Here is a 26,094-nt window from a genome sequence, read left to right on the forward strand (position 1 = left end):
TGTGCTGTTATGTCATCTCATATTATATGTATCTATACACTCCCTGTGTAGTGCATACACCTCCATTTTTCCAGTTTCTGAAATTTACATAGTATAATGTCTCTGTGCTCTGACATTAAAGAATAGAACAGCGGCGCCCAGATGGTTCAACTGGTTGAGCATGTGCCATTTAGTCTTAGTCCTGACCACAGCGGCCCGGGTTCGAGTCCGACCCGTTACCCTTTGCTGCACGTCATCTCCTCTCTCCCCAACCTCCCTGCTTTCCAGTCTCTCACTTCGGCTCTATAAAAGGCAAAAATGCCTGAAAAAATAACTTAAAAAAAAAAGAAGAAGCATAGAACAAATGAATAATACAGACTGAAAAACAAGAATCATAACCAGCAGGAAAAAAAAAGAAAAAAAGAAAAATCTACAAAGATAACACTGACTTTGTCTGAAAACTAAATTTCCCTTTGAGGCTTTTGTGGTTTTGGTGGAACTTGAGTCGGGATGTAGTAGTATAAAGTATGCCTCAACTAACAAGGCTCTGTTGTATTCCCACTTCATCATTTAAGTTTAAAAGTTGAGCTGAAATTTTCATCAATATACAGTAGGTTGGCTCAAAAAGTTAAAGCCCTCAGGCTTGGATTTGAAAGTTCTTAGTTTTTTTTTTACAATGCAGCTTGAAAAGTTTAAATTTTGAGTTCACTCTCTACAGTCGGCATTGCACGAAATTTACAACAACTGTTACTGTCTCCTCTCTCACCTTTTGATCGATGAAATCTTTCAAGCCTTGAAGACTGTATTAGCTATTCAGCCTGGCCGCTTTGTATTCAGGTGTTACTTTCTCTTGTTCATATCTCTAAAAAGGCTGTAGGCAGTTGTTTAATAGGACTTCATCTAAATGCGCAGGCCTGAGAAGCTGCAAAGACAAAAAAAAATCCCTTCACTCTAATCGACTGTAATAACTGAAGTGGGCACTCCAAATGGAGAGAGGAAATTATGCAAACATACTGTGTAAGTCTGTGTTTAAGATGAGCCTGTGTACTCAAGACAAAAAGCTGGAGTGGCCTCATGCTGGGAGGAAATCTGTACTACTTATCCCTGTTAGCTGCGAGACATTTGTGTCTTTGTTCTCCCCAGCGGGGCCTCTAGGATCTCCTTCAGGGCTGAGGCTAACATCAGATAGAGCAGCTCCATTATCTGTTTCAAGCACGGTCGTCTGATAGTTGTGCAATGCTTCCAGGGAAGTCCTTTCCAGCAAACATCTGGGTGTCACATCAGCTGCGTGGTTTGGAGGTGGGGGTGGGGGGTGGGGGGGACCTGCCAGGCTTGGCTACAGCACAATTCCCCCATTTCCTTCCGCACGGGGAGCATCACACCACAGAAATAGCCTCTAATACCTAATTTTTATTCTCCAGAGAAAGCCCCCGGGCACAAGTAAAATGAAGACAACTATCGCGCTGAGCGGCCAATGGGAAAATCGGGGTAATAAGTGCCTTGTGATTTGCAATCACACAGAGGGGTGCACTGAGGTGAATTGACCAGCCATACTCAGCGGGGGTGTGTGTGTGTGTGTGTGTGTGTGTGTGTGTGTGTGTGTGTGTGTGTGTGCGTGTGTGTTAACATCACGCCACCACACACAAGTGCACTTTCAAGGCATTTGACCGCCGGTCTTCACTGACACACTGACCCCATGCTTGACCCCGTTGCCCTGAGACGCTCCCAGCAGTTGGAGCCCCAGATGCTTTTCCCTGCGGGGGATCTGCCCACAACTCTCCCCGACGGCATTGTCATGCACACAATGCAGAGGATGAATGAGACGAGGGAGGAAGAGAGAGTGTGTGGAAACCCTGCAGGCTGCTTCATACTCCGAAAGTAAAGGAAAGAAAAAAAAAAAGAAAAGAAAAAAAGATTGTTGACAACTTCATTTTTGGCAGCTTCTTTTGTTGTTTTCATGCAGAGCTTTGCACATTCTTCTTTCTTTCATTGTGCTCCTTTGCTTCAGTGAAAACAACACCCAGTGTTTTTGGGGGCTGCTCCCTTCGCACATACCCATTCACAATTATTTGAGTCTGTCAAATAAGCTGTTATGGTGCAAGGCTCTGTCTGTCCCTAAACCATTTTCCACCCTCAGGAGCAACGTGCGATTGTCCAATTCACACATCTCGTCGCAAATTCACTCCACAAAGGGGAAAAAAAAACCCAGAGAGCCACTTTTTCCCCTTTAAACTAATGACTTCATATGGAAACACGAATCTTGCCTCGCTTTTCCTCCTCTCAGACTAACCCTGGAGCACATCGCTTGTATGCTGCCATGTTTTTTTCTTTTTCTTTCCTGCTCGAATCTAATTGACCCAATTAATAAGGGTGGGTGGGTGGTTGTGAGTGAACCAGCACTGAGAAAGGAAGTTGTAGCCCTTCTGATTTTAACCGAGGTACTGTAACACAACACCAGGGCTTTCAAGCTTTTTCTGTACTGGCTGCCATGAATCTACGTTGGCGTCTCTCCAAGCTTTTTGATAAAGGGAGGGGAAGACAAAGAGAGAGAGAAAGTGAGGCAACTCGCCCCTTTCTCTGCAGTCCAGAAGCTCTGCAGGGGCTTTGGCATTTGAGGACCTTCAAAAGCACACACTGAGGCTAATTGACTGGAGAGGCTGCTGTTCCATTTGGAGCAATGCTCTCTGCTAACAGTCCGGAGATAATTAGCATTGGATGGGTGTGCGAGGGACAAGTTAAAACAGTTTCCACAGAGGAAGTGTGAGTGTTAAATTCTGCAACGATGACAACAATAGCGAAAAATAAAGTTCCACAACACTGAGCAATGTGCTTTGAGGTTACACTCTTGACTCCAATGCGCTGGGTCCTCCTCTGACTCTGTGTGTGCGAGTAAAGGGGAAGCGCCTGCCCTGTGGCTTAAATCACACTGAAGTCTTTACGAGGTTGTAAATTTGAGAGCGATGTCTCGGCAGACAGAGGAACTTTAGGAGTAGAAACTCATGCGGGGACAGCGAGGAGATTAAATAAATCAACCCCCCTAGCCAGCAAACATCCATTAATCGCTGTGTCCATCATGCACAGCTGATCGTGTCTGTCTCGCCGGCAGCGGGGAGTGACAAGATACAGGGATTGCATCGGGGGGGTATAGATTACATCTCATTTTACCAGCCCTGGCTCCCAGAGACGACTCACTTAGCGGAGGATGACAAATCCTGCACGGGGGAATATCTCACACTGAAGAAAACAATGCCTACGCGATCTGTCATCAAACCTGTCAGATGACACAAAAGGGCTGCCACAACAAACTGCATGTGTGATAGGGGAGGCCGCTCTTCGGAAACTGATCGTTCCGAACCTCAGAGAAACGGCCTGGATCTCCGCTGCTGCTTTGCATTTTGACTGCCGGCTCCTTTTTCTTTATGTTATACTCCATATAACATGGGAACATAGTTTCACAAACCATAAGTGGAGACTGTATGGAATTTCGATTGAGCCAGAATATCAACACTGAGACAACATAAAGCTATACAAGCTCGGCTCGTCTTTTCCACAACATGACAGCTTCATATGTGAGGATAAAAAAAAAAAAAAATAAACTCTGTAAACTTCACTTTCTTTATTGTCAGGAAAAAAAAAAAAAAAAAACCCAAAAGGGGAAATGTAACAATTCAATCACAGGTCAGTGCTACAAGAGCGCAGGCTAATCCATCTAATGATCGATGCGGGGTGTAGTAGGAGTCAGCACGTTAGGTCAAGTGTTGACATTTAGTTCCAATGTAGTGCAGAGGAAAAGAAAGGAGAAGCAGTGCTCCGGTGCCCCTCAGCCAAGAAGAGACTGATTGAGTTTTTCAGTGAGTTGACAGAGATTCAGCGCCTCTGTGTGCTCACAGAGGAAGATAGAGTGTGCGTCCTCTCTGTGGTCACTGTCTCGAAGAGAGAGGAGATCACATCAACGCTAAACTGATCTGCTGATTTGTCCCACACATTAAGATTCTGGCATCCGTAGCATTTTTAAGAGCAGAATTCAAGACTTGTGCTGGAAAAATGTAGAAATGAGAATGTGAGGAGGACGGAGGGGGGGAGAAAAACAGCACTAAATCCCCGCAGACCTTTTATCGTGTCTGCATCTGGGCGCCGAGCCTATAACATCAGGCACACATTTTTCAACTGGGCTTTTTCCAGACGAGCACACCACTTGGCTGAACCCTGGCCAAGAGTAAAACAGAGCTCATTACTGAGTAATGCGCTCGCAGGCTCACATTTGAAATGTGTAAGTAATTGTAAAATATGTGCTAGGAGGAGGAGAGAGTCATCAGACCTATATCATTTTTTTTTGAGGGGGGGGGGGCTAACACCCACAGAGGATGTGAGAAGCTCCAGCACACACACACAAACACACACGTGTGCTCTTAAAAGTTTCATACAAAGTGAATCCGCTGAGTGCAGCTGGCTCTTTTGAGACCCAATGATGGTACTTTTGACACACGATAATGGAGACAAGGGGGATTGCATCTATCGCTGGCTTTGGTCGTTCAATTGGCCCTGCTGTGACAAATGACTCGTCTAATCCTCTCCTCTAAAGCACTGATGCATCATGGGGGCTGAGTGGCACTTCCCTTGGCTCTGAAGGTAGTTCTCTCTATGATGAAGGTCTCTTGAGGAGTGTGGGTGTGCGCGCATGGATTTATGTGTGCGTTGCTCAACTTACTTGACCCTCTGGATCCAGATGCAGTAGTCTGTGACGTACAGATCGTTCAGTATGTAGGCCGGGTCGTTCTCTCTGAAGACTTTGTGAATATCCAGCAGGCATTTGAGGACACAGGCTTTCCCTGGGCACAGAAACACACCGTGGCAGGCAAATGGAAAAACAGTGTTATTCTCGCTCGGCATTAAGGATGACAATGTACTCCAGCTGCTGGCAGACGCAGCTTGAATCTAAAGGCTTGGAGTCATTGTTCCATACATAAAAGCCAAGGTACAGGATCAGAGGAAAATCCCAGTGAGCTGCAGTGTAATTTGATCCGTACGGTTTAAGAAGAGTTCCTGGTTAAGAACTGGTTTATCTGAGACAAAAGAGCCAAAGACGATGGCTCCATTTCTGGCATTCATTTAATGGTGGTTCTGTTCTGACTTTGTCAAAAATGTGTTTGCCTTCATCTGTCAAAAATAGGACTGAATGTCTCTGATGATCTGCCACTTGAGTCTGACTAGACCCTATTCTAGTCTGTCCATTCAGCCATTGTGCAGCATCACAATAGTTCTAATCTGAATCCATTTTTCTCGTGATCTGACAAACATGAAGTCGTGATTTACACATTTTAAAGGCATCAATAATTCAAGACATCAAGGAAATGAATGTTATTCCAACTGTGCAGGGCGCCAAGGCCGACAAGGCCGACACAGGTCACTTAACTACACAGTTTAAATCTTTAAAAAACAACTTTATTTTTGTCTACTGCTTTTAGAAAATCATCTCACATCATTTATTTCAAGTGTTGATCCATAAGAAGATATATTTGTGGTTTTAAGTAACAAAAATCATCTCAATGTAGTTTTACATCTCCTCTCTCAGGCTTCTCTCTGGAGCTCTAGTAACAATAGGTCGGTGAGCCAATCAGAAGAGAGGAGGCTCTGAGCCTCTCTTCTGATTGGCTGACTGTTTTCTGAGTGATTGAATAAAAATATAACAGATTTCAAGTAAACATTCAGAGAAACCAAATCCTGCAAGGTTTTGATGGTGGATCAACGTGGGCAGGGCTTGGGGCATAACTGAGGGCGATGATTGCTTTGTTGTGACATCACAAAGTTACAAAAGGCTCAGCTTCTGAATACAGGCTGTGTGCATTTCTCTGTGGACTGAGAAATTTGATACATTCCCAGTATTAATATAGAACCTAGACCTGCTTTATAATCAAAAAAGACACCGAAATCTCACTTTATACAATATGGGACCTTTAAATAAGGAGGATTATTTTGTTAACATTGTTCTTTTAGTGTTTTCTGAAAGCAGCTTGTGAATCTTATGTGTCAGAGGCTTCACCCCCCCCCCCCAAAGAAAAACCACATTGAACACTGTTGACAATTCTGTAGTATGGATTTGCCACTCTAACATCTGTTAAGCCTTATCTATTTGAGTATGCTTAATTTTGCCACTTCTCTAGTACAGCTGCATTGAATTAATATGAATTATGGACACAGCCTCTGTTTCGTAGCCTACCGTTTGAATTAGCCTTTGCGATATTTTGGAAATGCCCCAGACAGACAAATGTGATACTACTGGGCTTATGCTTGATTCTGACTTATAAAGATTAGGTGATAAAAAAAAGGCTACGGCTGCACTAATAACCGACGATGCTGTAGCGCCAAGAATCACAGTCCAGAAAACAAAAGAGTTTGAGAGAAAAGTCTGTTGCCCCGCCCTCTGGTTGAATGCAAATGCCTTCTGCAAGAGGACACGTGTTTATGTGTTTTAAAAACCTCCATTTTTGATGCTTTGAGCAGCATAAACAAAATTCCATTCACCTCAATGGAAGTGGGGTGGAGGCAGGAGACGTCAAGATGAATTTCTCTGCACATAAAACTAGAACTACATGCAGAGTATGATATCAATTACATGTGGGTAAGGAAATATGTCCTCTTCAGGGACTTTGGGAAACTGACGCCTTAACAAATAATCATTTAAATAAACAGCACAGACACAACTTTGTGGTTTGTTTGCAGCAAAGAAAGGTGTGCAATGCAATGTTAATAAATATCTGCATCTTTTATTAAAGTTTGTATAAAAGTTGTTGTGAAAATTTGACTTAATGTAAAACACATAAACAACGTTTCTTCTGGATATTTGTGTGTCTTTGGGGATTTAACAGTTAGTGCAGGGACTGGAAAGAGCACAAGCCAAAATTTACAGTTCTACATGTGTGCAGAACAAGGGGATTGCTATACTATCCCACCATTAACATAAACAATGTAATGGAGAGGGATACACTTTAATTACTGCTTTCATTTATTTAAGTTAATCTAATTATATACATACATTTGTATCATAATTATTGTTATAGCACCTACGTAAGCTATTTTGTGGTTTAGTTAAAAATCTCTTTTGTCCAACTTACTTCTTAAGTTAATGTAGACTTTGTGTGGACTGGACCATATGGTACACGCATTCAGCATGTGATTAATTACACAAAGGTTTGATTCTAAATGAGGATGTAAATAAATCATTGAAGTAACTTTCAAATGAGTTTAGCAGCTAAATGGTGGGAGCTTTTAGCTGTGGCAGGTATGACGTGGTTTACGGTTGTCACCTGCACTTTGGCAGTGCGTTCTGAAATTGTTTCAGCCAGTGTTCAACACCACAAACGCAGAACTACACTACACAGAATCTCCATTTGTTATTCTGACAAATGACTTTTCCCTTAAGTACCCAACAAGCCAAACTGCCACAGCACTTCTCCCCCCCTCAAATCAGGCATATAAATAGCCTCATGATGTGGCCAACAATCCACTGAGGGCAAGAGAAAATGCCGCTCTCCACCTCTGCAGAGCTGGCTGGCATTGTCCAGAGAAATTCCAGCCCAATCAAAATAAACAGCACACTTGCAGAGAGGAAAACCTTAAACAAACATTTGGTTCTCATTTAGACATGGGATCGTATGCAGGGAACTCTGCCCTCAAATTCAGGATCTTGGATCATGTGAGGAAAAAACACACTTGCTTCCAAGATTTGACTTTTTTTTTCACAGGGAAGATTCATGAGTTGTTTGCAGAAAATTAGAGGAAAGGTTGCTCTCGACGCCAGTTCACCTCTGTGATCTTTGGTAAGATGTCGATGACAAGTGATAAAGATATGCTAATTAGGCAAGAGCAGATTATCCAATGAGTGGGGAAGAACGTGCAGTAAGTTGTTCACAGCGGCTGAAAGAGCAGGCCTGCATAGATGCAGTGGTAGGAGTGAGGGAGACCAAAAACAAAGGCTGCTGTGTCCTCTGGACAAAAATGTGGCAATGCCAAAAACTGCAGAGGCAGCAAATCATTCCATGCTTTATTTCCAACACATTTGTATAGAGTTCTGTGGTTTAAGAATTCATAATATAATCATAAATGATACACATGATAAGCAGGACCAGTGCTTTAGCATTAAAATTGGCCCAGTTGGGAATGTGGATCATATCACGTAAACAAATACATGTCTCATACGCCACTTGAATCCCCCATTGAAGTATTTTTTCAGTCTCATGCACGTGCTGTAATTGGACTGCACCTTAGTTTACACTGTGTAACACAGGAATACAATATATGAATAATATTTGTTTCAGAGGGACTGGATTTACATTTCTCTTGGAGCTGTGGAATAGATTTAGAATCACTGAACCAGCTTAATAAAAGATGCAGAAAGTTTCAGCCACAATGATCAGTTTCCTTTCCCTTTCTGCAAGTTTTCATTTTTATTTTCATTTTGGGATGTTTGCATTTCCATCTGAACTGAGAAATTATTTTAGGTAAACTTTCTAGTACTTGGATGGAGAAGTAGAACATTTATTTTAATGATTGAAATCCTCGCTAATAGGTTGTTGGGTACGTTGTATTCTCCATCCACATCTCTTTGAATAGTGTTAAATATTCAAACAGAATGCTTTGTCATAATCTTTTTTTAGAGAGAAATAGCAGCAGCTGTGTCCAATAGGCAAAGAGCCTAAGGATTACACTTTTGAATGTAAGTATTGGGTTTCAGCTTAGTTGAGCATCTGACTAAATTACTGGCACCATACTGAGATTTAACTTCTCAGTACAATACGATACAACCACAACCTGAGCTGTCAACGTTCCTAGGTGACAGGAAGTGTGCTTTGTGACACAATGGTAAGGCCGAGTACAGCTCGTGACGTAAAGCGGAAATCCTCTGTATGCCAGAACTTTTCATTTCGGTTCGGCAGTCGCTGGGTACAATGGCTGTGGAGCCCGCTTCCTCCAAAGGATGCGGCCCCTGAATTGGGACACAGCTTTTATGTCTATTTGAAGATATTTAAAAATGAAGGACTGTTGGAACATTGCAGTTAATCGTGTCACTTTGAAATGGATTAAATAATATCAGAGCAAATTTTGACCAGTTGAATAGGAATTAAACTTTTTGAAACATTTTAAATACTAGGGAGAGATTTCTGCACCTTGGACAAAAATAAAACTTCATCATCTGCAAAAAAAGAAATATGAGTGAGAAATAAGGAATATATGCTTATTGGTTTAACACTGCCAAGCACTGCCTTACTGTCTGGACTAGTGGTTCCACTGATAAAATAACAAAGGGGATAGCGGATCTCCCTGACTAAAGGTTCTTTAACTCCTATGGACAACATTTATTCTCACTTTTCAGTTTCTGAGAGGAAGAGCAGAGGCAGCTTCCAGAAAGCAAGAAAAGCAGCAGGATGAATTCTGCATGTCTGATTTTGCCATTAATGACGATGATGTGCTTCAAAGGCAGGAAAAGCACATCTTTATCCAGTGTCAGATCTAGCGTCAGCACTACCCAGTGACATCACAATCTTGCTCACTGCAGGTCAATTATCTACACTGGCTCAGAGAGTGTGATACTAAGCGAGTCCATGCAAAGGTTACACTAAAACAGTTACAACCAAAGGCAACACAATGAACAACGCAGTGTGGAAGTCAAGTGGGTTTAGCCATAAAATCAGCACATGGCTGAGTAGCATGCGAGCTGTGAGAGAGAGCAGGTGAGCACATGGGCCAGCTTTTATTGTGTGGAAAGCTCAGGTGAAGCACATCGACTGATGACCTGTCAACCAATTGCCTGCTGAGGTTGCCTAGGACAACCTTCAAGACAGTGTCACAATTCAATATCAGCACCTTCCTTCACACTCTTCTTCTAATTCGGTCATTTTTCTCACACACACACACACACACACACACACACACACACATACACACATACACACATACACACATACACACACACACAGACAGACAGACAGACAGACAGACAGACAGACAGACAGACAGACAGACAGACAGACAGACACACACACACAATGCATCTCATCCAATAAAAGATCATCAGCACCCTGAACCAAAAGTGTTCACACCCTGGGCTGACAGTAAAATGTCATTACTCTCCCTTGATTTTCCATAACTAGGTCAGAGTGCTTATTTGACCTAAAATTTGACTTCCACTGATTAAATTCCCAAACTTTTCCTGCTCTCCCAGAATCTTAGAAGAAATTCCATGACCAGCCGCGAAATGTCCCTGAGTGAATGACGGCAGAGACGCATGGCGGAAGGATCTGTAACAGAGGAGCACATCTGACAGTTCTCATCTTGTCAGTCCGATGATGACGGCAACATGACCGCGAGGTTCTCCCTGCCAATTCTTACCTGCAGGCCCCTCAGGCCCTGCGCTCCTCTGTACCTGCCCAGTGGCTCTTTAGTTATAGACACTTACGAGTCAGGTGGAGGAGCTCCTTGAGAATACTCGCCGCCACACTGCCAGAGGCTTGTTCAAATATTTACCCCTGGATAACATTTCCTCTAAGGCCTTAACCTGTGCGCTGCCATTAATGGGTTTGTTTTACTAATTCCTATGACTGTTTGCTTTCGCAGCCACTTAAATGAAGTGCCTCAAAAATGGAGCATGCATTTCCATTTGCCTTATCCTGACAAATTAATTAGTGCGTGAAGTAATGCTGGGAGGAAACACACCCTCAGACACGCGCCAGCCTGAAAAACTGTATTACAGTTCATTAAGGAAAAGCTCTATTACTCATACATCCCTAATGCCTGCAAATAATAACTTTTATGAGTCGGGAGTTAAAATGATGAACAATAATAGTGAAATAATTGGCTTCCCCCCCCCCTTCCTTACATTGAAATAAATAAACAGAGCTTCTTGTTATTAGGCTGTTTGGACAAGCATGATGTTGTAGGAGTTGTCAGAAAACACTAGAACAATTTCTGGCTTGAGATGAACATAAGAAATCTTATTATGACAGGAGGTATGAGAGGTATGAGAAAGAAGGTGAGGGAAAGAGCGAGTCAAAGCGCTGTTTCCCTGGCTCTCCTGATCAACTCATCTTCCTACTTAATGATGCGCAGAAATGCTAATCTGGAGATTAAAAGGCCTTTAATTTGCTGTCATTTACCAGCGTTAAAATCATCACAAGCTGGATAATCTTAGCCCTCACACATCCTGAGTGTGTTTACACTGCTGAGTTTCATCTGTCCGCAGGGACTTTTGATTTAAAGATTACTCTGGGCTTTGAGATATCAAAGTCAAGAGTCCCTTTTTAACTAATCCACATTTTGCTCCCCGAAGAGGTGGGAGTCGGGCCACTCTCTTGCTTAGCTGAACGAATATTACTTTCAAACGTGTGCCACAGTATGCTCATGAACCACTTTCTCCAAACTCGGTGTCTGTCCAGCAGGCTGTTTTTTTTTGCTAGGCACTGAACCATGAAAGCATGCTGACTTTCAGGCTGTCTCAGAATCGACCTGCATCCCACTGCTTACAGGCAGACAGTAGACTCTGTCTGACTCCACACTCCAAAGCCTTATTTACATATAAAACACTGCTCAGAGGAAACCACAGGGTGGACAAAATCAATTAACACTAATTAGTGATGATCATGTGTTCACGGTGGAGTGAAATGAATCCACACAAAGAGGTTTGATTTAGTGGAAGATTCTAGTTTTAGCACAAAAACATCAAAGCCCACACAGAGTACAACCATGTGGCAGACACTGTGGGGTCACAACCAGTCTGCAGAGGTGAAAGATCACTGTGGTAATGTGTGTTTATGAGCCTCTGTGTGTGTGTGTGTGTGTGTGAGTGTGTTGCTGTTGGCCACACTCACCTGACTGGAAAATCTTAGTTGTGTCACGAATAGCCGCAGAGACCAATGCAAAGTGTCTGTAGAGTGGGTAGCACAAAACCCTCCGTGCAAACGACACCAGGACCTCCTGCAAGGAGCTGTACGTCTGCAAAAGAGAGAACATGATAGTCAGAAAGTTATCAAGCACAAAACCAGACCATGTTTTTTTTGTCAAGGAGACAAAGAAATGAAGAGGATCACTTAGACTGTGAAAACTGAAGCCGCTTTCACATATGAACTACGGACAATGCTGGAAGAGTCAGGTTCAGATGCAGCACATAAAGTCTCTGGTTATGTGCTGCATCTGAACCTGACTCCTCATTCATGTCAGACGCGTTCTAACCTACTAGAAATGGGTAGACCGTGCGGGAGAAATGGCAGCCACTTACTCGCTGTGAGTCTTCCGGACAGTGACCTTCTCTATTCAATTCAGTCTGAAGGGTAAAGTCCCTTTAATGTCTATTTAATGTGTTAACGGTTTGGTTCAACCATATATGTTTCAGCCCAGGAGTTTTCCCTCGCAGTCTGGCTCCCATTGGAGTGCATTGCAGTAGCTGGTGCTCTAATTACTCCTAACAACTCCTCAATTATAGAGCTGGCAAAATAGGGGCTCACAACTCTTAAACACCTCTGCAGCCCTGGCCGGTTAATTGCTGCTTCTCTTTAATCACTGCCTTCACTCTCAGATTTTCTCTGCACTAATGGACACACAGCCCGGAGACAGAAACAGAGATTTTTATCCCTTGTTTCTTCTTTTCTTTGTGGCTTGTTAAGGATGTGTTGCGAGCTTGTGAGTGCGTGTCATTGGGGATCATGCTCTCCCCTGGGCTTGTTTAGTAGGAGTGTAAATAAGGTCTGCTGCTGCAGGGGGGAAACTCACAGTCACACCAGTGCAGTTGACTGAGGACAAGTAAACATACAGCAGATGGAAAGGGGGGTGGGGGAGGGTGGGGGTAAGGTGGTGGTGGGGGGAGGAGAATGTTAAGCGAGGCAAGAGATACAGACAGTGAGAGAATAAAAGAGATAGCGCGGAGGGAGAATGGAGTGAGGAAGCGGAGCTGATATCAGCGGTGACACACAGACAGGCTGGCAGTCAAAGACAGAGAGGAATCCATTGTAGAGCAGAAAGTGAAGGATAGGAGAGGAGGAGGAGAAGGCGGAGGCAGGGAGCGGGGGGGGGGGCTGTCAGTTAAGGAACTTCCTAACCTTACGATCCCATCTCAACTGTTTGGTAAACATGGCAATTAGGGTTAGAACCTAATTTAGGAAGTTCCTTAGTTCCTATCCTGACTTCCTGAAGACAGGAAACACATATCACACCAGCTTCCTAACTTACCAAAACCTTAAATAAACACTCATTTTAATGTGTCCTAAGTTTAATTTGTCCACCACTTAGCTAACTCATTTAATCAACATGGCTGCTTTTCTACTGATTTACACAACCAACGAAATGTAAACATGCAGAACTTAAGTAACTGAGAGGCTTAAGACAGACCCTAAAGATGCGTTGCAGTTTGATGACAAAATACTCGTTATTAGATACTGGCCGTCTTAGCTCACTCTCTCTCTTTTATCTCCCAAGTCAGCGTTGTTGCAAATTTCCCAAAGAGAACATCTCTGGATTTTTATACAGATGTTACCAAAAGTGTCCATCGTTGTTTTTGTTCCATTTTTTGTACATTTCGATGAGAAATCTAAAACTAGTACTTCAGCCAAATGAGATGAGAAAAGTCAGTTGCTAGGTAACAGACATAAATGTTAGTCCAAATACTTTTGGATTAAGTATTTAGGATTTCTCAACCTGAGATAAGATAGGATGAAGTAAGATAAAATAGGATTCCTCAACTTAGTTAGGATTGGCTTTTCATTCTCTTCTTGAATTAAGACAGGAAGTTCCTGTAATATGGCACCAGATTCCAAAATGTCCAAACCATCAGAACTGTATGCCTCCGAGCTTATCACTTCCTTTTATCGATGCCAGCATATTTTTTATTTATTATATGTATGTAAAATAGTCATTTCAAGTAAGGGTGGAAACACCAGCAACATGTCGCAACATCTGCCTACGCAACATGGGCTTAAATTCCAGGAACGAACGCTGCGTATCTGACTTTCAACGCACCAGTATCACTGCTTCCTAACCGAGCAGCACAAGGGCAAATATCCCATGTTGTCATAACATTACATTAGCATCACATAGGCACTAATGTTACTCTGTCTACACAGAAATCAGGAATCATTGAGGCAGAATTGACAATAGCATTGGTATCAATAAAATCTTAGCAGTTCCCATCTGTACCGTCAATAGGAGCTTACAGCTCTGCTCACTGACTGTTACCATAGCAGGTGGAGACTGTTCTTTACTGTACTGTTACCATAGCAGGAAAACTATTCCCTCTCTAACTGTGGTCGAGGTCGGAGGAAAGCTACTTCACTGGCTTGTTTGTAATTAGCAATGAAATTAATCTTTGGTGATCATGTGTGCACACCCAACACCTGATGAGGACGCTGTGGGACACGTTCACCACATCTGTAGTGCAGTGTGAACTCTAATGAGTCCCTAAGATTAATGAAGGATCGCCTATTCAACTGCATCATCTGTCAAGGCAGATGTATGTGTTCATGCACAACTGTTGTCAGTGAAACAACTGGCAACAACAACCACAGACCCCTGAGCACAAAAATATAAATAATAGAAGTAAATAAAGCAGAAGTCTGTATTGAGCACCATGCATGGTCCATAGAAGGAGAAGTGGTGTCGTCTTTATTAACTGTTCACAAGTGTCATTTGAGGTTTTAGCTTGATTAATGGTCGTTCGTTAAGGGGGGTCACTGTGTTACTGATCTGAGCCTCCTCAAAAATATCACTACACTTTGGGGCTGGCTTGGCTACAGTATAGAGTTGCAAAGAGGAAGCAGCTGTTTCTGGTGGCCCTAGTTCTAGAAATTAAGTCCCGTTAAATTTTCCAAAGGACTCACAGTTGGAGCACTTCTACAGCTCGGACAGGCCGAACACTCTCACGGTTAAGGTACAAACGTGTATATTTTGAGGTAGATAATAACTACAAAGTTGAAATAATTAAATCCTGTATTCCTATGTTAAGTAACACTGAGGATATCCTCGTTTGAGAAAATCAAAAACTGAAATATGAATACAGAGTGGGGGAAACACTTATGGAACCAACAACTCTATACCACAAGAACTGTGATAGGCTGCTTGTGTTTTCTCCTACAAGTCTCTGATGCCGTTAGACATTGTGAAAGTGAAGAAAGATTCAGTCGTCTGTTCCGATTCAGTGCCACACATCGAGCAAAGACATCCCTTCTAGAAACCTTCTGCTCACCTCAACTGTTGCTCTGTATCACCCTGAATGAATGAAGTAATCATGGCAATTACAAAGGGGGTAGCCTTCTAGTCAGCAATGAGACAAGGTGAAATGTTATACGAATATGTGTCAGTCACTGCAGGGATACCAGAACATGGCCCGATCATCTACAATTCATCCATCTAGTATTGAGGTTGGGAAATCAATCTGCAAAATCATTGATATCAAAATCTACGATGCATGTAAGTACGGTGGGCCTCGTGTTAGCCCCTTGCATCAAGCGTAAACCTGGCTTTACACAAGATGCATTCTGATGACAGCCATGTACTAACATTTATAGATCTACAAGTACTATGGATATATCTGGATACAAGATACAACTCTGACAGGGGCCTTTGTCAGCTTTACCTGCCCTAGTGTGGTGACAAGGGGCTTCCCCTTCCCAAGGAAATGCCCACATTACTTGAAAGGTATCGATTTCATCAATACTAATACTTATAGAGTGGAGAAATTTGAAAAAAAAAAAAAAAACACCTGCAAAGGTTCTATATCACAAAAACGCTAAGAACCCCTGTGATCAATGATTTTGTGCATCAATGCCATTGATGCAATGACATTGTTCTCACGGTACAAGGCCCTGTTCCAAGAACCGACTTCAGTGAGTAATCTGGAAAACTTTGCTGAGTAAAAGACAAAATCTGGAACAAGAGCTGATGTAAAAAGACCTGTTCCAAGTGAGGTTTTACTCAGCAAGGTTGTCCAGATTACTCAGTAAAGATTACTCGTCTTCTTGGAACAGACCCCTTGTATCATCATTGATCTGTATTTATGTCTGTGAAGATTCTGAATGATCCAGGTCACGTTTATCCAAGAGTGGAATCAAGGGCAACTGGATCTGGTTTTAGATACCTGAAGACGTTTCACCTCTCATCCAAGTTTTACCTCAGAAGCTTGAGGAAGCCTGGAGAAGCCTCCTGGATGAGAGGTGAACTGAAGACTGCAGAATAAAATTGCGATCTTATCAGTTTGATAAACAGATCGGCGGTTAACAGATGCAACCACAGTTTCATACTTGTGCAGCATTCTTAAAGTCAAATAACGTAACACCGAGAACAACTGAATTGTGTTTTGTTTAGAAAAATTTTAATAAGTGGGGGGCCCCGGTGGCTCACCTGGGAGAGCACGTACCACGGAGCGTACCCTTTGCTGCATGCCACCCCCCCTCTCCCTCCCCGACTTTCCTGTCTCTCTCACTGCAACTGTTGAATTAAAGGCAAAAATGCCCCAAAAAATGATAACAAAAAAAGAAAAAGAATAATAACTGATAATAGAGAGCACAAAAGCAACTGAACAAATGTGTAATGAGCAGAGGCCAAACACAGTAACTGTGATTTGTCTGTCAAAGTGGTGTATTCTTTAAAGCACTTGCCCTAGATGCAGCCACCATCAGCCCAGAGAACAGACTTTTTTTAAATTTTCTCTCTACTGTGGACAGTTGAGATGTTAGACATCATTGTGGCACTCCTATTTCTAATGTCATTCACACACACGCTCAAGCGGTTGACTAGTGGCAGTATGTGAGCAGACAGGCCACACACACCGCCTATCACTTACTCTTTAAAACTGGCAACACCTGTTACCGCTATTGTATGCGTTCTGTGCCAAGTCCAACAATTGACAACTTCCTGTAGTTCACGTTACAGGCTCGTGTTAGTGCCATGGACAGAGCCTGGTCCTCAACTGTTCATTTCAGAGCAAGTATCATGATGGAGTCTGCAATGTGCCTTCAAACATTCATGCAACTTTCAAAGTACTTACACAGAGTGAAGCAATCTAATCACTTTACAACACATCCAAGCTATAATACGTCACTTTTTTTTTTCTGGCCGATGCTCGTTAACCGACCATTAATCGTTAACCGACAAGATTAAAATGTACTATTTAGAATGGAATACCAATACAACATTTTATTTTATTTTACTCCCATAAGAAGGGGTTTATTTTTACACGTGCAGAACCGGCATAATAGCCTTTATCTCCCATGTAGGAAAATATTTTACAACTTACAATAAATAGCAAATAATAACTAGACTTTCTAATGTATAAACAGTTTAACTAAACAAAAACACACATTGAATCCTCCAGTGCAGAAAGCAATGTAAGGAAAACCTCCTCCTCTTCCGCTCTCGGATAATTAATGATCAGCCAACAGGTGAACGAGACGTAATCTTGCAGTCGCATTTTTCAGACCTCAAAATAAAATACACAGGTCAGGTCTACCTCAGTCCTCAGCATTGTGGACAGCTTGTCCACTGGTTTTTGTTCAGAAATAGCAACATGTCGACCGGCTGTGGGGTTAATCTGGTGCGCAGTCTGTTAACTGTGAGACCTGCGGTGGAGAATACCCGCTCAGATGTTACCGATGTCCCAGGAATGCAGAGATAGCGCCTCGCTAGAGTGGCCAGCCTCAGGAAGCGCATGTGATTAGCTTGCCACCAGTCAAGAGGATTAGTATCCAATGAGGGGAGGGTTGTCTCTCATATATGTATACTTTTTAATTGTTTAACCGATAGTATTAAATCGGTCATAATTCTTATTGTCGATTAACGGTTAAACGACTAATTATTAACATCCCTACATCACATAATACATTCCTACCAGCCAGCCAAAACAGCTGTGTTCAGTGGCTGCTGCTGAGCCACAAGGATAAAAGAGGAGACGAACTACTGTGTTTTGTTAAGATATTCTGTGCCACGTTCACACTCTCTGCGTTTGAAAGGTTCACAGTTCAGTGCACTCACAAATTGTTTACAAAGTTTGCCTCAAAGAAAACTGTAGAAAATAATGACAAAGAAAGGGAGATAATATATTGTCCTTTGTTTTGTAGTTATAGAAAAAGGAAAACTTGCCAACACAAACCTAAAAGTCAAGGTGTCTGAAGAAAAGTCTGAAGGGGTCAAAACTCCAGCAACACAACAATATAAACTATACAACAAGTCTGCTGGAGTTCTCACACCTTCAGAATTACAATCTCCAAAAGTCTTAGGGCTGGTGCTAAAAAGGACAGATTTCAATTGCCGATATTCAGCTGTGGTCACACTGAAGATGAGTGTAAGACACATACAGTACAGATGCAGTGTGTTTGCCATTCAGCCATGAACTGTCTCTATATTTGTCTCCCTTCCAGACAAATAAGCATTATAACTTGTCCATTTGCTGGCTAGTTGAAACAAGGGATGGGAATGAATGAAACTTGGTCCTTTTTTCTATTTCAGAAGGTAATGTGTCGCACTCTGCTGAAATTTTAATTGACCAGAGGGGATAGAATAAGCAAAGCAAAGATGAAGCATGTTTGATAAGGATACTCCAGGTGCAGTTATATACTCAGGAATAGCAGAGCACCAAACTTTTCACAGCAGGGTGGTGAGAGGACCTGCCAACACATGTTCTAAATTCACATCTGTAACTTGATGGAAACCAGTCCCATCTGTTAATGAGCACCTGTCCTTTGTTTGCCACAGCCAGTTTAAAGGCAGGAGTGCTGAGGGCTGCTATGCACTAGCATTATAAAACCAGAGGCAACATTTAGAGGAGGCATGACTGCAGGATGAATGTTAAGATGGGAAACTGGGTAAACAGAAGTACTATGGGGGATGTTTACTAAAGATACTATATGTTCCAAATGAGTTTGTCCTTATTTTTACTAAAGACCGCAACAAGGTTTAGCACCTGTAACTGAACAAAAGCAGCACTGCTGAAAATACAGTGTTTGGTCTCATGTAATATGTCCTTCCAAAATATGACAGAGGGGAATGGAAATTTATACAAACACCCTCAGGACCTGATTTATCACTGCAGACTGACCAGTGGTGGCTGATGAAAAAACATTTTACATCTGAGAAAAGCAGGTTTAAAATCTGCAGCGGTGTTTTAGTGGACACTCACTGAGGGAGTGAGAGTGATGTGTGGAGAAACAGTGAGAGAGACAAAGTGAGCAAGAAACCAAATTGAAAGAGGCTTTTTAAAGTAACTTCACCAGAGCTCTGCTCAGCACCACAACACAAGACAAAAGAGCAGCAATGAAACAACTGGTTTTTTACAACTTTACTTTTCCATTTTCTGCAGCTGCCTCCTGTTTATTTTTCCTAACTTTTAATGGTTCACAGCAGCTCCAGTAACTAAGTAGGTTGTTATTCTTTTTTTAAGTCTTTTTTTCGTAGAGCTGACAACATCAGGCTTTTTAATATTTTCTTACACAGTCTTTTTCTTGTGGGGTGAATACACACGCCGTTCTAGACGTGTGTCTTGTTTTAAACAAGTTTAAGGTTGGTTTAAAAGAAGAAAAAAGTTCAGTGGCAGAAAACACTTTCTATTACTTTCCAGACAAGTCTCAAAACAGCACATCATCAGATCTAATTTACACAACTCAGATGAACTGCAGATGGGTTTGTTTACATCTGTAATCTTAGTAAATACTCTGCTAAATTGAAAAAATTCAGCGACACTACATTTTGTGCCCTTGATGCAGATTTGCAACAGGCTTAGTAAAACTCCATCAAATGTCATGAATTAAGGCAAAGAAATGGGTACTCTAATGACATCTATCCAGGAACTGCAGATGAGAATGGGCCAGGCACATTTACAGTAATGTTTGATCATGTGCTTTGTTCCTAATAAACAATATGATTATGTGAAAGAAAATCATTCACTGCTGCACGCCTTGTTTCCTTGTGCATCAACTAACTCACCTCCAGCCAGCAGAGAGTCCCGCTGAGTTTCCTGATTGTCCACGGTGACTCCACCTGCAGGGAGGGAGGAAACCGCTCATCACCGCAGCAACAACAGTCAAGACATACAAGAAGAACATGCGGCACAACAAATTTTGCTTGGACAAAAGCATGGGGAGCAGCTGCTCAGATTTCTGATCTTGATATGAAACAAGTTTTAAATAAAGTGGTCAACTTGTTCTGGAAATCAAAATGCTCACATTAGATAGATTTTTTTGGCTTTAATTCAACATCTTGTTGTATGAAATATCTCTAGTATTTGATTCCCACATGCTACGAGGCGTCTTTAACAATGAATCAGCCTCGCTCACCTTGCCTCTCTGCAGCTACCTCAGAGGAGTGACACAAAGAGGCCTGGACTGAGCTCTCGGATCTGCCGGTAATCTCTTAAGGCTCTGAATGAAATGGAAGGGGGTCTAAAGGATTTGAGGATCGAGGGCTTTGTCATCCAAGTCTAAGTGCTGCTGAGGAGGAGTTGCCCCTTCACACATACACACACACTCACTCACTTACATTGTGCTCTCCCTCTGTCGAGCGCATTTCGTAGGAATAAGCCAGCAGGACGTCCACGAGGCTGAGCCACGCATGGTGACGGGACGTCTTGTCCAGCAGGTAGGAGCGGTTGGTGAACTTTCTCAGCTGCTCCTTCTCGTCGTCGGTGAACGACACAGCTGCACGAGAGCGAGGATTTTACAGTTAGACGTGTCATTTCAAGTCACCGCAAGGCTGTGGTGTATTTTTGAAAAGGACACAAATGTGAAAAAGGAACCAGCAGTGGGTGTGAGAAGCAGTGGTGGTGGTTAGGTGGTTGCTTACACTCCTTTTTACACGTACATTTCTGAGGGAGCGTATGACTCTACAAACTCTCTGCACCACCAGACCACTGTCATTTGAACACGCTTTTCAGCCACAAGGTACAAACACAAATAAATGATTTTCCCACTAAAATCATACTGAAACCATCATGTGTCAAGATAATAGGCACAACGTCTCATTATAACACTGATGGGATAAAAGCGGCTTAATAAAGTGGGTTTAGTATTTTAAGTCTTTAAGATTACGTCCACACTAAGCTGTCTGAATCTGAAAATGCATAATTTTCTCTCTCCGTGTTGTTGTCTCTTAGTTGGACAGAGAAAACAGAGATTTTTAAAGTGCGATTAAATGCTGAAGATTGAGATCCTGGTATTTCCCGCACATTCTAGCCAAATTTTGCTCCTGTTCCCTGGGAAAAGTACATACAGGAGGCTGGGATTTCAAGCATGTGTGTGCTTGTGTTTCTGGGTGCGCCTGTGTGTTTGTGTACTAAAGGCTATCATGCATAATGAAATTAAGATGCCAAAGACTTTTTCAGTACGATCCATATATCAATATCTGGGAATGAGCCAATCACCCTAGAAGGATAAGCGGTATGGATAATAGTGCAGAGCGGTGTTCAGCGAGTGGACATCAAGCACAGGTGGCAGCCTTAACATTACGACTAAACCCAGAGGAACTATTCTCCTCCTCCTTAAAACGGCAGAATCGACGCACTGACACAGCAGCTGCATGAAATGAAGTTTCCACTGCCTCACAACACAGCGCCAGGTCAGCAGTAAGACAGTCATACACATTCCTATAGGAGATGCACTCATTGCAATTTTCTTTCTAAGAACTATAATTGACAGCTACACAAACGTTTGGTTGATAATGAAGCACTGACTATAACCTGTTAAATAACTAGGTGAAGGGCTCTCTCTCTTTCTCTCTCCCTCTCTATCGCTCTGAATGAGGGTAACCAAAAGTCACGTGATTGTTTTCTGCTTACAACTCTTCACTTTTCGGACTGCTCATTATCAATGGATGATTATCATTATTATTGTAGGCCATTATTCAAGGCACAGCAGCGACGCTGGGAGTGTGGACACATGCCTGCGAGTCGCAGCACAGCAGAGGTTCAGTGAGGTAGCCGTCATGCACAGGTGGGCTCAGCGGTGTGGCACTATTTTTAGCTGCTTCGCCTTTGCTGGCTTCTTGAAATTGGACATGTTCAGTGAGGTGATGCTGTTTTAAGTGTCTGATTACGTTTGTTGTTCAAAATGTTTTTTGCGGTTGTTCTTCCACAGCTCGACTTGACCTGACAGGTATTTACAAATTATGAGCTTCAACGTGACGACATGTTGTGTGTGTCCGTGATGCTGTGTGCGTGACATGAAACGTCACGCGGTGCATGAGTGTAAATGTGACACAGAATCTGATATATCTGAGACTGATCGGCCAATCGAGCTGAAAACCAGCCGATTCCAATCGCCAGCCAATCGACTGGTGCGTCTCTAATTCCTATAACCACTTTTGTCTTTTAAAGCTGGCAATTTCAGGAGTATGAGTAGTAGAAGTATTTGAGTATTCGACTCAAATATAGTGCATAATACAGCTGCTCCCCAATATAGTGTTTCATATAATGAAAGAATAACATCAGAATAAGTATTAGTGTTAAAGTACTGACTGGTTTTATGATTAATTATACATAGCCTTGTATTTAAAATCCTGGAAAATAAGGGATATTTCCAGAGAAGCAATCATTTTAAAATCACAGGGAATCTGTGGACCCTAGTGTAGGGATATATATCTCACCAGATGTTCCCTCTGATGTACGGTTGTGTGTGTGTGTGTGTGTGTGTGTGTGTATGGTTGTGGACCAAAAGGAAAAAGAAGAAGAGACTTGGCCATTTTCCTGTTGTTCAGGTGTTTTCCGCTCTTGGCCAATGAGCTGTTATTCTAGAGCAGTTGGGAACAAAGTGCTTTGTCACAGGGCACCTGACTCAGGTTGATAAGCAGCAGAAGCAAAACAGGCCAAACACTCCTACATTAAACCAGCAGAAATCAGTAAATCTGATCCCATTTGTATGCGTTTGACAGCTGAACAGCTCTGCATTGAGAAAATACCGAGCTCTATCACATGAAAATATCTCAAAACCTCTGCTTCCCTGCTCTTTGCAAATTCACTAACTCCAGCCTTTTGAAAGAGACATCTGCTTAATGAGGATCTGTGGCAGGCCTAATGGGGCAACACAAACAGACTTCAATCCCATTTAAGCTATCTGCATCGTTCAGTATTGAAAGGCGCGCTGAATGTCTGCAGGAACACGCTGTAACTCAACTGATTTTTTCTTTCTCCCAGCAGCTTATAAAACAGCTGAAAGCAATTCCTCTCTCTGCATGAGGAGCGGAGAGTCCCTGCACTGAGCCCCTGATGAGCGAGACGCACTGGTGTGTACTGGCTGAAGAGAGTACACAAATACACAAACTCACACACACACACACACACACACACACACACACACACACACACACACACACACGCAGCGTTTCAGAATGATCTCTCTGGCTGCAGTGGGAACTTGGCTCTGCTGGGAGGGAGATTCCCGCTGCATTACGTCAGTTTTTTTGCTCCCTGCAGATGCTACCTGAGTCCCGTGTCGGTGCAGCTGCAGCGGGAGAGCACGGCTGAGCAGAACACACACAGACAGACGCACACGCACACAAACCCGCGCGCCCACATCTGTCTGCACACACTCTTCTTCAAAGACACACACACTGAGGGAAGGGATGAAAGTGTCATTAAAAAAAGCACAGATGTAACGCACAAACTTGCAGAGTCACAAGCAACACACACACACACACAAGTGCGCGCACATACACACACACACAGCACACGAATGCATGGACGCACAGGCATTTGAAGAATAAAATGTAGAATACAAATGTTGAACTGAAGCAAACGTATTTATAGCTCATCATTCACACAAAAACGATCCAGTAGATTTAAGTTCTTCTGCTCCGAAGAGAAATGCTGCACAACTCAATTAAAAACTAAATAACTAAATGCAAATTGTAAACAGAGAGCTCTCACTCACCCTCTTCCAAGGTATACACGGCGGCCTAATGATGCTGATATATTTTCTATTAACTCTGCAGCCAAAGTGGTGAAGTGAGGTGAGCAGACCTGATAGATTTACCCAGCGCAGCGTTCATTCATCTCCACTATGGAGCCAATCAATTCTGGCCAGCATTAGCACGCAGTGTATGAGGGCTTCTCCTGATTGCAAATTAATTTCCGACCTAATTCCACCAGTTGGAAAGGCAGCCTGGCTCGTCGCTGCTCTCTACAGGTCCAGATGGCCTGATGGCATGGAGTAAATATGCTTCGTAAAAATACTGCTGAGGGTTGGAAAACGCTCCCAGAAATTCACCAATGCAAGGGGTCAACATGTGACCTTGGCATGGCAGATATGGTTAATTTTGTGAATGCACATGCTGTGATCGTGTCAAGTTGAAATCAGAGGGATATTTAATGATACAGTCTGCTCAAAGTGTAAACTTTGGGTGGCGTATCAGGAGCCTGAAACAACAACAGAAGACGATCTTGGTCAAAAGGTCAGATTTCTAAACTCAGCCGTAACAAAGTGCAGCAGGTAAAGAGGCCGAGCTGTCAGGAGCATTTAGCCTGAGCCGGTGTGCGAATTCAGGCCTCCAGTGGGCAGCTGTGGCCTGTCAGCGTGCTGGCCCTGACACTGGGGAGCACAAAGGGGGCCAGTTTCTACTTCATTAGCACTTGTGACCACATCCATCTGTCACTTGACATATATATCAGACTTAGCAGAAGTGAAGGAGGGAGGGATGGGGTGGGGGGGGGGTCTAGAAACCCACATGGAAGAGTTGTAGTTCTCCATTTGAAATATATTACAGTTAAAATCACAAGCATGCTTTCAAAGTTTTGATGGCAAGCTGCTTAAATCTCCTGACCGACGCCATTCTTCACACTCAGCTGAGGCTAATGCTATTCCACCTGTCAATCAAGCCATTAAGTTTAATTTGGCCCATTTATCTACGCCTGGGCTCCTGACTGCGGCACTCTGTGTTAGAATGCAGAATGAGGCGAGGGAGCCGGCGGGGCTACAGGGAACCGTAATGTTCTTGGTAGGCTAACCTCAGACTGCGGCTAATGGCCTCTGCATTGCTGACTGATGGCTGCTCGTCAGCGATCAGGCCCTTGCGCTGGTCGGAAAACACGGCCGGCATCGCTCCCCTCCTGTGATAATGCTATCTGTTTAATCTAAATCCTCCCTCAAGCGTGCAGCACCCATGTATTACACATATGGCTGTGAGCCCCGCGCCTGCTTAAACAGTGGAAGTGCTGGAATTAGCAGGTTGTTAGAGGTGCTGGGGTGGCACAATTAAATAGTATCTCGCAGTGCTGAGGCTTCACGAGCTACCGCGCCTGTACAAGGGGCTGAACTGAACATGAAGCTGCAAGGCTCCAGCCAACAAGCAGCACGTCTGATTCCAAGTGAACGAGTTGCTGATTTGAAACAGATTTGCAAAAAGAAAACCTACATTTTTGTAAAAAATTATTGTAAATGCAAGAGGGTAGAAATCCTGCCACTTTTTTTTTTTTTTTGAGTTGTTTGAGCAGTAACATTCTAAGTCAGCTGTTGTTGGTTGTTTAAATTGGTCAACAGGCACCACAGAGATGTAGTGATTAGGGCAGGTTCAAGTTCAATCTCTCATAGTGGCAAGTGTCTTTCCTGTTGAGGAGCCCTGAGGCTGTTTGGCAGAGAGTGCAGCTCGGGCCGACTGGCTGAGCTCTGACCTTCCTCTGGAGCGGGGCAGCAGAAAGACTCATGTGTCCTTTGGGGATTAATATACTGTCAGAGAACAATGTCTGTGCCTGGCAGACATGCAGCCCGGCCAACACATTCCTGTTTGGAACCTATGCATATACAGTTGATCTATTCATTATTCTATGAGTGGAAGTTTTGGAATGGTGTACTGGGAATAATAAATTAGTCATCAAGAGTGTTTTAATCTGGTCAAATCAAACACAATGCACGATTTCCCTCTCAATTTTTGCAACTTCATGCCACCTTCTGGTAGCGATCAGTCACTACTTTGTTTGTTACTTTTAATTTGCTTGAAAACATCATGTGATATGTGATAAGATACATGGAAGATTTCTTTTAATCATTGAGCACAAAAGGTGCAAAGTGAGTTTGACAAACCACACACTTCAAATGTAACAACTCCCACACACTCTACCAATGTTTGCTGTGCAAACACACACTACTCCATACACCCTACAGC

At 42.9% G+C, this 26,094-nt stretch overlaps 1 protein-coding gene across 2 annotated transcripts in view; it reads right to left on the reverse strand.

Moving 5' to 3' along the window:
- The window catches only part of shq1 (SHQ1, H/ACA ribonucleoprotein assembly factor), a 38,635-nt gene that overhangs the window by 5,544 nt on the left and 6,997 nt on the right, over positions 1 to 26,094 (reverse strand). For both annotated transcript variants that reach the window (XM_023424632.2, XM_023424633.2), the window contains exons 8-11: positions 20,485 to 20,642; positions 19,933 to 19,986; positions 11,841 to 11,964; positions 4,688 to 4,808 (exon numbers count right to left, since the gene is read on the reverse strand). In XM_023424632.2, the coding sequence (XP_023280400.1) occupies positions 4,688 to 4,808; positions 11,841 to 11,964; positions 19,933 to 19,986; positions 20,485 to 20,642 (457 nt within the window). The remainder of the gene's footprint in view (positions 1 to 4,687; positions 4,809 to 11,840; positions 11,965 to 19,932; positions 19,987 to 20,484; positions 20,643 to 26,094) is intronic.

Source organism: Seriola lalandi, unplaced genomic scaffold (assembly GCF_002814215.2).
Source record: "Seriola lalandi dorsalis isolate HSWRI2012SDOR001 ecotype SW California unplaced genomic scaffold, Sedor1 jcf7180002054748, whole genome shotgun sequence".
Classification (NCBI taxonomy): domain Eukaryota; kingdom Metazoa; phylum Chordata; class Actinopteri; order Carangiformes; family Carangidae; genus Seriola; species Seriola lalandi.